This window comes from Podarcis melisellensis (assembly GCF_964234715.1).
Source record: "Podarcis melisellensis genome assembly, chromosome: 3".
NCBI classification, from domain to species: domain Eukaryota; kingdom Metazoa; phylum Chordata; class Lepidosauria; order Squamata; family Lacertidae; genus Podarcis; species Podarcis melisellensis.
In genome coordinates this window covers 53,808,087-53,819,601 of record NC_138530.1, presented here as the reverse complement: position 1 = coordinate 53,819,601, position 11,515 = coordinate 53,808,087, and the positions used below count along the sequence as shown (strand labels likewise).

At 40.8% G+C, this 11,515-nt stretch overlaps 1 protein-coding gene across 12 annotated transcripts in view; it reads left to right on the top strand.

Moving 5' to 3' along the window:
* ARID1B (AT-rich interaction domain 1B) overlaps positions 1-11,515 on the top strand; it is a 344,407-nt gene that overhangs the window by 315,409 nt on the left and 17,483 nt on the right. For all 12 annotated transcript variants that reach the window (XM_081905095.1, XM_081905099.1, XM_081905094.1 and 9 more), the window contains 2 exons: positions 2,138-2,347; positions 3,476-3,680. In XM_081905095.1, coding sequence (XP_081761221.1) covers positions 2,138-2,347; positions 3,476-3,680 — 415 coding nt within the window. The remainder of the gene's footprint in view (positions 1-2,137; positions 2,348-3,475; positions 3,681-11,515) is intronic.

Below are 11,515 nucleotides of genomic sequence, written 5' to 3'. Positions count from 1 at the left end.
TGGATAACACACATCTGATACAGAAATTATATTATTTACTCATCTTGTTTCAGAAGGCTTTAATCAAGCAATACTTTTGGTTAACTTAATACCAGCACAATTACTTTACTGCACATCAACAAAACCATTTGAGGCTACATTCATTATTTTTTACTATTTACTCCAGCTTTGATTTTTGCAGTGATTTCAGTTCATAGTTTATCAATTTTACAATGCAATAAATATTAGAATTGTGAAGTATAAAACTTTACTTGAAGGAAGTATGTTCTATAGGCAGAATCTGGCCATACAAAGCTTCTGTAATCTGTGCTTGACCGAGCAGTTGCATGTGCAAAATGTGAAATTTTTAATGTTTTTAGCTGTGGGGTGCAGACAGTAGAAATCAAGCCCTCTGTGGAAAGATTTTTCCTTATTCTTCTGAAGTTAATATTTCATTTTAGAGGAAAATTGCACCCACTTCACTGAGCTTGACAGCCTGAAAGCTCCTGCAGTGAGAAGCCCTTCTTTCCTTCTGTAAATAGTAATGTTTTCAGATTATGTTGTCACTTTGTGGCCTGTTGCCATCTCTTTGAAAAGTGACTTTTCTTTATGTAGACAGTACAAGTGCCCAGCAAAGAAAAGACGGTAAACTACTTCCCCTTTTTTGATGATATAGCTTTATAAGAAGAAGTATTTCACTGGGTAAAATTGAAAAACCTTTGTTTGGCCATTAAGTCTGAATGTTTCTTGTAATAGGCAATTGGAATGGCAGCTGAGTGAAAAATTATTAAGGGTTATATTATTAAGGGATAACATGTGCTGCAAGTATTGAGCATGTGGAATCACAAGTAAGAAATATAAAAAATTAATTAACAATAGTAATGTTGGCTGCAATAATTAGTTGTTCGGGGGCAATAAATCATTTCTTTGTTTGCTTCCCTGCATTCCAAATATATTGACATATCCAAAATGATATTGTGAATATATGTGAAATATCTATAGCCCTTTTTGCATTTTTAAAAATTCACTAAAATAGTTTACTATGCAATTGTTTTTAAGGGCAAAGTTGATAAAGAATTAATATCCTCCTAAATTAAGCAGTAGGAAAGGCAATAAGATGTGCCACATTCTCCTGTTGCAACCCTCCATTTGCATCTAGTAAACCCCAATTCAACCTAAGTAATTAATAAGTGTCCCTTTGGTAAATATGCTAAAAGCAAATTGATACTGTCCTTTATTTCAGAATGTGACCAACAACTTTACATAAGAAGCATCACTGTGAATAAATGAGAATTTTGTATATAAAGCAAAAAAGTTTTATAGAGCCAAGGTGATTTGGTTAATTAAAAACAATGGACTCCATCCCAAGCAGGGAAGTCAGTGAAACAAGATGAGACCTTGGCAACTGCCCCAACATCAAGCAACTATTGCTATAATCATTTTAAAGAGTTTTTGCCCCTTCAACTTCACATGCAGGTGGTACAAAGGGACGTAGGGGAAGAAATGATATGTCATGTTTGAATGACTCAAGACAGTTAGGGTTTCATAAACAACACAGAATTAGAATCGAGCTCAGAAGACCATAGGAAGACCCTAGAAAGGTACTTTTGACAGCTCATGCCCTGCAATTGAGTGAGAACATTTTTAATAACCATGTTGACTTACTTTTACCAACTTTTTAGCCAGGTATAGCAATTGATTTGACCTCTTACATTCTACGATGATTTCTTCAGAAGTGTAGGTTTCCCACCCTTAGCTCTTCACTCTCATATCTGGTGGCATTCATTTTAAGGTGAATTTCCAAGCAATCTTTTTTGTTTTCCTCCTATATCATATAGCTTAATGAAGCTACGTTATGAATGACTTGAGGCATCATCAGAAACTTGCCTTCTGAGATCCAAAGTTCATGTATAAGGGCAAAACATAAAAAATCATAAAAGGGGGAGTTTGGGCCCTTTGTTTTACAAAATCAGATGAGCAAACTGCAGCATGTGGACAGAATGTATTGTTTGTGCCTGAACTAGTAGCCTTCATTCCTGCCTGTTGTGTGATAGCTTTAGTTTAACATCCTCTCTTTGTCACCATTGTGAGTTTCTTACTATCTTTTCCCTTCTTGCCCCCTACCCCAATGCTTTTTTAAAAAATGCTTTTGCTTTAGAAATCAAATTCGTCTACCACAACTGGAGAGAAGATCACAAAAATGTATGAGCTGGGAAACGAACCAGAGCGCAGAATGTGGGTGGATCGGTATCTCAACTTCATGGAAGAGAGGGGAACGCCTGTGGCCAGTCTGCCTGCTGTAGGCAAGAAGCCACTAGATCTTTTCAGGCTGTATGTCTGTGTTAAGGAGATTGGAGGTTTAGCACAGGTAAGAAATACTTATGTCTTGGTGTTCGTTGGCATCCATCTGTCTGGAGAGACAATGGAGTGCGCCTCTGGGGGTGAAGTCAGACCGCTGTGTTAGCAGCACCCAAGTCTAAGAACCAGGGCTATTCTGGATTTATTGAGCATATGTGCGTAAGTATTTTCTTGGCTAGCATATAGATATTAGAACTATAAATAATAATTATGTCTTTCCACTACAGCTATAGACGATACATCTCAGTATACCATTTCTGTGAAAAATGCACAAGTGTCTGTTTTGTCATATGCACCTGTGTTTCAGAGCTGGTATATGCAGTATTGGAATTTAGTTTGCAAGAATTCACAAGGTATACACTTCTTTCTCATCACAAGCACAGAAAAATGTCATTGTGCAGCTCTAAGACTTACGGGCTTTGATATCGTACGGCATAAAGCAAGATTCATTCTAGTCGGCCACCATATGTAAGGCTTTCAATAAAGAAACTCACTGAATCACCTTAGTATGTTCAAAATTGGTTATAATTCATTTTGAATCTTGTTTGACTGTATATCTTGTTCTGCAAAGAGACCACTGATCTCCATCACAGGAAGCCCTGGCATTACAGCACCTGAATTAGGAATTACTAGCTAAATGATCCTTCAGCTAGTGGCTATTTTGGAAGAGACTTGGCCTTTCATTTTAATTTTTTATATCAATGTCAGAGCACTTCAGCAGTGAAAAAAGGCCTTATTATTGCCATTTTAAATTAGTTTTTAGAAACTGTTGTTTATAATTGGAGTCTGCATACTTGTTTGCGTGCCAGAGCGAATAAGTACATATTAAGTGGAAGATAGATTGGCTAACTGCACATTACAAGCCCCAGCCCTCCCCAAAATGTAAAGAGTAGAGAAGGGATGCCTGGCAGAAGATACTGTGTTTTGTATAGCTATATCAACAGGTTCTTTAATGGTTTTATAAGTGTAAATGCTGTTTGTGTGTTACAAATGAGTGTGGGAGTAATGAGCATTAGTTAAAAGAGGCAAATAAAATAAACAAACCAAGGCATTAAGTGCTGTGTTTTTTCAAACGTCTCCTGGTTTTCATCAGTCCACTTGGTTGCAATCCACTGATTCTGCTATTTATTTATGCTAGGTTAATAAAAATAAGAAGTGGCGTGAGCTGGCAACCAACCTAAATGTTGGCACTTCAAGCAGCGCAGCCAGCTCCCTGAAAAAACAATATATCCAGTACCTGTTTGCCTTTGAATGCAAGATTGAACGAGGGGAGGAGCCCCCTCCAGAAGTCTTCAGCACGGGAGATACCAAGAAACAACCTAAGATTCAGCCGCCATCTCCTGGTAAGCAGAAGAACTGCAGGAACATTGGTCATTTTTTCTTAAAGTGTAAAGGAGACGTAGTTACTTTTTGCTCTAGACCTCCAGAGCCTCTGTTTGATTGGGATATTCCTATTGAATTTATCAAGCCCCTCTGTTAATCTTCAGCAACCTATATAACCTATATGCTTTCATATTGACATTTGCAGAAATATGTTGTGTGTTCACCTACACTTCATCATTTGTACAGAACATGGTGACATTTTTGGTGGTGATAGGCAACGAAGATTGCACTTTAAGAGGAGGGAAAGACCCTGGAACAAAAACGTACAGTAGGTTGAAGTTTGAGAGAGAAAGCAGCAGGGGAAGGCAGAGAAAGTGAATGAGAGCTGGCAGAAAAGAAGAAGAAGGAATAGAGGGCTGAGGGAAGGCGGAATAATGGTTGCTTCAATAATGAATATGTCAGAACAATGAGGAAAGGATATTGAGGGAGATGAGTTGAAAGACAGGGAGGAATCAGGAATGGGAGCAGTTAGTGGATGCAGAAGGAAGTGAGAGGGTTGTGATGGTAGAGATCACATGGGCAAGGAACAAAGAGACCAAGAGCACAGATGGGTGGCAGAGGCATCAGCCCTTCCGTCTTTTCTTTGAGGACTAGTGCTAGCTTCTGTTTGGCACTGTAGAAGTTGTTTGCTAATGTCTCAGAATATATTATTTACAGTTACAAGAAATGCAGAGGCCAGGTTTAGTAACAGATAGCTTGACACAGGTACTCAGTCCCAAGGTTTTTTTTTCCAGATGATAGTATTAAAAACAGCCCATATGATCAGTGGCTCTTATCTACTCATTCTCCAGTATTATTTATATGTGAGGTGTGTGTGTCAGGAGTTCAGCCTACACTCGAGTAGAACCCTGGCAGAGACACATGCCCGACTGGCATGTTCCCTCCCTTCTGGTCGATTGTTCGGGAGCTTCATAAGCTTTCTTCAGCCCGAACATCACAGCGACCGATGCCAACCAAAACCAGCATACTTAGGGATCCACAGAGTTTGCAAATTATGCATGACAGACCTCAGCAACTCAGCATTTTGGCTAATCTACTTTACTTACATATAAACACACACAAAGCACTGCAACATGGCTCCCTCTCTCTCTAGCATCAGACAGCAAAGAGAAAAACGACACAGTAACACAAAGATCCTGTCTTTGTCACTTCCCACTCTGTGGAGTCAAAACATACCACGTCATGTGAAAGACAAAAATCCCATGACTGCAATCATGGAGCAGGAATTCTAACAGTGTGTGTGTTTGTGTGTGTACACCTGCCACAATTCCCTTTCAGGGTCTGTTTAGAACTAAGAGGTCAGTTTCTACACAAGAGAAACTGGACACAAATCTGACAACAAAAATCTAAACATTCAGAAACCAGTAGGGGAACATTTCATTTTCCCATGTCACTACACTGCTGACCTCTCAGCATTGTCAAAGTTATCATCCTTCAACAAAAAAGACTTAAAGCAAAGGCTCCAGTGTGAAATTGCTGGACCAAAATGTTATCAGTAAAATAGATTCTATTCAATTTGGGCTTAATCAGTATTCTGGATTTCTTTCCCACTACAGTTGTTAAATTACAGTAAAAAGATAGTATTATCACAGTGGCTGCTGTTATGAATGGGGTATACTGTTCTTATCATATATACATCTGGGCTCTGTATAGGAATGTCACAGACCTACTGCAACCCCTTATATTACATGACCACTGCTTTAAAAAACCATTTTTCCTCTGTGCCCATGCATGCGTATTTGCATGTATGTGTGTCTGCCAACTGAGGGTAACGTTTCTTTCATTTATTGAAGTGGGCTCAAGCCCATAAGAGCATATGCCATAATAAAACTTAGTCTTAAGTGTCCTAAGATTTTTTGTTCTAGTGTTGTTTATTCTTTTCCTAAATTAATTAAATCACTTGCAACAAATTAACATATTTTGAACTAGAGCAATTTTGCCTTTTTTGGTATGGGATCATATATCCATTCATAAATACCTTCAAATATACCTTCTTGTCCATTTTTTATGTGGTGCGCATTATGATAGGAAAATTCATTTCCAGCTATGACGAGAAGTATTATTTTTCCTTCACAAAAACTAGGAATTTTCCTTCACAAAAACTAGGAATCATAGCAATTTAGTGTCCTTTTATTGCAACATATAAACACTCTAGAAAGACAGAAAACCAAAGTAAAAAGATACAGTTGCATGCCATCCCTATCTCCAAGTGGTGAGATTCCAGGCGCTTACCCAGGGTTCGTGTTTCCTTTTGAAAATGAGGCACAGTGGAGACTGTGGTGTCTCAATGATATGTGGTTTATGTACACATATTTACAACCTGAGCCTACGATGGAGGGGTTCACAGCATCACCACACCAACAACGGTATTGTGTCTCCAATTGACACAACCTTGGATTCAAGCAGAAATCAGCCTTTCCAGCCTGCAGCTTTTTCCTCTTAGTCACATCACAGCAAACTGCCCTCAGACTTTTTGCTTCTCACAATGGGATGCGGGTGGTGCTGTGGGTTAAACCACAGAGCCTAAGGCTTGTTGATCAGAAGGTCGGCGGTTTGAATCCCCGCGACGGGGTGAGCTCCCGTTGCTCGGTCCCTGCTCCTGCCCACCTAGCAGTTCGAAAGCACGTCAAAGTGCAAGTACATAAATAGGTACCGCTCCGGCGGGAAGGTAAACAGCATTTCCGTGCGCTGCTCTGGTTCACCAGAAGTGGCTTAGTCATGCTGGCCACATGACCTGGAAGCTGTACGCTGGCTCCCTCGGCCAATAAAGTGAGATGAGCACCGCAATCCCAGAGTCGGCCACGACTGGACCTAATGGTCAGGGGTCCATTTACCTTTACTATCTAAAAGGTAGAGAAGGGACCCCATCCATTTGCTGACTGGCACAGAGCCGCCTTTCCTCTGTTCTCTTTAGGGCCTATCACATTTCCTTTGTTCCAATGGCCCATCACCCATGTGATTGCCTCAACACAGGAAGCTACCCTTGCTTATATTTTAACATTTGCTGTGTCCAGGGGCTAGAATGGGTCTGACACCCACAAACTTACAACAAGAAGAATAAGTGTTAGGATTCCCCACCCCACCCCTGTGCAACTGAACCTCTCTTTACCTCTTATCACCACTCCTTACACCTCTATACCCTCTTACTGGCATGAAACTGACAGATTTCAAGTACAAAATATATCATCAACAGTATTGTACTTAGTTCAAAGAACTTGTCTTTGGTCAAAATGGAAACTTCTTCCCACACACCCCGAAAACCCCCAGAGCTTAGGGACTTGAAAAGGAAGGTGTGTATTGTTTACTGTGGGAGAGGGAAATGTAAAACAGGTCTACTCCAAGAAAGACTCTTCTAGTTGAAAGAACTTTAGCACATGAAATCCTGCTGAGCTATAGATTCTGCAAAATGCATAAGGACTGGTCTCCTAATTGCCAGCATTTGTTCTTTTCAAACAGTTTATGAACCCATTGGCACTGTAAACCACACAAAAGAACTCATGTTGCAAGTTGGGCTAGATAAACTTGCTGTGGCTTCGGAGCAGAATAAGATACGACTAAAAACAGGAAACAGTCCTGTCGGTGTTTCTGCTTTCACTCCTTTGAACTACGTTTTACTAGTACAAAGTCAATTACCAAACAGATTTCTCATCAGCATCTGCTGAAAGTGGTAAAGGGGATTTATATATGAGACTAAATTATGCTCTCCAGTTTCCTCCTAACCACTTCACTGGCTGTATTTAAGATATAATTAAATTTCATTTTACATACAGTACTAGTGTTTGAAATGTCTCACTTTTGATACTGGTTTGCACTGTGTTTTGAATCTTCTCCCCCCCCCCCCCCGTTCCACTGAAAGTAGTTTTGGGGTCTAACTTCAGCCAAATAATAGTGTCTTACAATGTACATTGTATGTTTCGTTTTTACATGTTCAGTATTTAAGAGTGAAATGCCAGCACACTATTTTACAGCTGTCCTGGGCTCTTTGAAAAAGGATTGTAATATTTCAACTTGAAAATTAGAAAGGTGTTCTAAACATGCATGCTAGCTTTCATATGTTTCATTATAATAAGAATATGGACAAATGAGTCTTTGCCATGAGCGTGGCAATAAATTATTTTAAAAAATAATTAGTTTCCTTTATTTTTCATTACAATATTGAGTACATCACATCGTATACAGTGGACGCTCGGGTTGCGAACGGGATCTGTGTGGGATGCACGTTCCCAACCCGCAGAGGTGTGTCTGCGCACACGCGGGTTGCAATTCGGCGCTTCTGCGCATGTGCAAAGTGCGATTTAGCGCTTCTGCACATGCGCAGCCCCAAAACCCGGAAGTAACCTGTTCCGGTACTTCCGGGTTTCGGCGGGTCCATAACCCAAAAAAACGCAACCTGAAGTGTCTGTAGCTTGGGTATGACTGTATTCCCATTTTAAATGGAAATAAATTCTGATATATTTGCAGCAAACAGGTGAGGGAGTAGAGCTGTGGTTCTAATTTAAAATGTAGAATGTTATCCTGAATATGTGTGCCAAATATCATTGTAGTATCTCAGGAGTAAAGGCACGTCCTTCTCCCTCAAAAAAAAAAAAAAAAAAGGATGATATCATGCCACCCACAGCAAATGCAACCATGTATACATAGTACTTTCATACACGTTACCTGTTTGTGCATGCTTTACAAGTGCTTATTCTGCCACTTGACATAAAAGGAAGTTTCTAGCCAATGTTTTCTGGGTTGTTTTTTCTCCCTGTGGCTTTTATATTGTTCACCAATTTGTCAGGAGGAATTGGACTGTTACACTTAGAGAGCAAGACAGACAGTGGAGTGCAGACTTTCTCATATATCATATATCAGCCAAGATACCCTCATTTTAAGGCTCTGATCCTAACAATCCTAACTTGTTTGAAAGTGGTGTGTAGGGCTGTGTTAGAATATTTCTGACCCAATCATTACCATCTGAATGCATGTGTGCAGCATCTGCTGCGATTCATGAAACGCCATTCACTCCTACTCAATAAATCCTATCAGAAGGGAACTCGCCAAGGTGTTGCCTCAAGGTATGAGCTTTTGCAAACATCCCTGCATGCTGCGGGGTTCATACGGCCTCATCCTTGGCCGATATGTGGATCTATTGGTTGTTTTTCTGTTTCACCAGATAGTCAGAGAGAACTGAGCCAAATACTTCAAAGGCTCCTGCCTCTGTGATGTTAGCAGAGGGCTCATTATAGCAAATCCGTAAAAGTTTGAGACTCTGCTACAACCGGGAGCACTGAGGAGCTGCTCCCTGGGTTTCCTTGGCAGCTGAGATGCAACACAAGGAGGCGGGAGGAGAGGGGAGGCGGGTGTAAGCCAGTCATTTAATTAGTAAGTCTGTAACCAAAAACCCATCTATCTTTGCTGGCAGGTGGCTGACTGAATTTCTATTATTAGCTGACAGGTGATGTCACAAAATCTGTCATGCAGCCAACCAGGGAATCCCCAGCGGAAGATAAATGAGAGAGGGGTCTGGGTTATAAACAAAGGTGCCCTTTGATTGACCTCCATTCACTGTGGACATGTGATGCATCCTGCGAAACCTCCCACCGCTTCCCCCACCCTTGTCAGAATTAGGGCACTGAGTTCATGCTGTGTAAATTATGTTCCCAGCGTGGCGTCTGGCTGTTAAGACTGAAGTATGTGAATGTACTTAACCTTCAGTAACCTTTCCATTGTTTACTTTAGAGTATACATTTGTAGCTTCTGGCAAAAGGTAGGGATATCCTAGAGAGCATGTTAGGCCTCTTATTAATGAAGTTCCAAGAGGTTATAGTCATTTCCCCCCCATTTCCAGCCTGATTTTTTTGGGGGGGGAGGGGGAATAGCCAGGAGACTGCTGGCAAGTAGAAGAGGTTTCATTCTTTCCCTCCCCTCTCCTTTTTATTATTAACTGGATAGTATGATTAGGTGGGCATGGCAAATGAAAAAGATGTCTGAAACTATTCTAGCAACTCACCAAGTGCTGCTGTGGTGCATCTGCTACTCACTGCACGGTGACAGTCCTTTCCACATTGCACTCCTAGCCATGAAGAGTTGATCCCAAGCTTTTGACGCATTACAGGATCCACATTCAGAATTTGTTACTCACTTTTCGGCCCGCTCCTGTCCTTTGGGTGATGTAGCTAAGTTTGTTTCAGGTCACCTTCTGTCTGATTTTTATTACTTAAAAAGAATTGCTTGCTTTTTAAAAAAAGATAGATTCAGCACAGTCTTTTCTTCCTTTTCAGCCCTTAATTCCTTGTCACATCTTTTTTTCCCCACCTGCACATGTTTATGGGTATCCAATCAGGCCTAGATCTCACAGGTAGTCATGTATGATGAGCATGTTAAACAATGACATCCACAGCCCCACAAAGATGTAACGGCCGCCAACTTGTTGGCTTTGAAAGGGGATTAGACAAAACCATAAAGCCTATCAGTGGGTACTAGCCATGGTGGCTGGGTATTACCTCCAGTATTGGGGACAGTGTGTCTCTGAATACAAGTTGCTGGGAAGCACAAGTAGAAAATGTCATTTTGTACTCATCGTGCTTGCAAATTTACCATAGGAATCTGGGTAGCCACTGGGTGAGATCAGAGCCATTATTTAGATGCAGCAGGGCTTTTCTAAGGTTCTTAGCCTGTTTTGTCTTGAAGGGATAGACATTAGGAGCACAATATTCAGTTGGCTTTGCTTGCTCCTGACAAACAGAACCCAGAATGTGGTGCAGGGATACTGCTTCTCTTCCCCTTGGTTCTGAGATTCCACAGGGCTCCATTTGCCCAACCTGGGTGGGGGGTGGGTAAATGTTTTGTTTTTGTTTTTTTAAGCATTTGGAAAGATCGTAGCGTGTTGAGAGCAGCTTGGTGCATTTGTGCAGGAAGGGCAGCATGAATGCTATATCCTGTAGAAATTTAACTTGAGTTACACCAGATACTCCATTAATTGGGTTTGAAGGCCCTGGCCCCTCTCTGAGAGGGGAATATGGGATTGCAGTAAGGGTACGTGAAATGGACGTCCTTTTTTGGAGTTCCACTATGGATTTTCCTGTCATATCTGCATCAGCATTACTTCTGGTAGAGCTGGGGTTGAGAATGTTCCTCTGACTGCCCATTCCTTTGAAAGCAGTTGGTTCTGGTTGTAGACTCTGTATCTTAATGGTTTAGAGTGGATAGGTAGGGAGCTGAGAGAAGGAAAGGCAGGGAGTTTAACAATTTGTAATTAAAACTGCCCCCCCATGCTACTTTAAAAGTATTTTTTGGTTTTAAAAGTGTTGATTACATATTTTAATGTCACAAAAAGTGGTAGTGGCGTATAGAGTAAGTTGCTTCGGATCAATGTGAGACAAGTGACTAACGAATATTAATACTAATACACCAATGACTTCCTGCAGTCTTCCTTAGCAATAATTCAGGGGCCATTGACTAACAAAGCTGTAGACCTCTTGTGCACCTGAGTTCCACCATGACCTCCGAGATCACTCTTTGATGTATTAGTTCTGTGCAACAAATTAGAACCATATGAACCCAAAAATAAAGGTCTCTTCAGTGATTGCTGTGGAGCTCTAGTCCTCCTGATGCTCATCAAAACTTCTTCCACAGACCCTGTTGGACCTTGATTATTTGGATAAGTCCCCCCCACCCAAAAAAACCCCCATCATCATCATCACAGTAAAGTTGTTGCCTGGCCTGAACCTCTCCAGACTAGACAGATTATCAGTAAAAAAATTAAGTATTGGAAAGCAATACTTCAAAATCCTTTGAAATACACTCAGGCCCT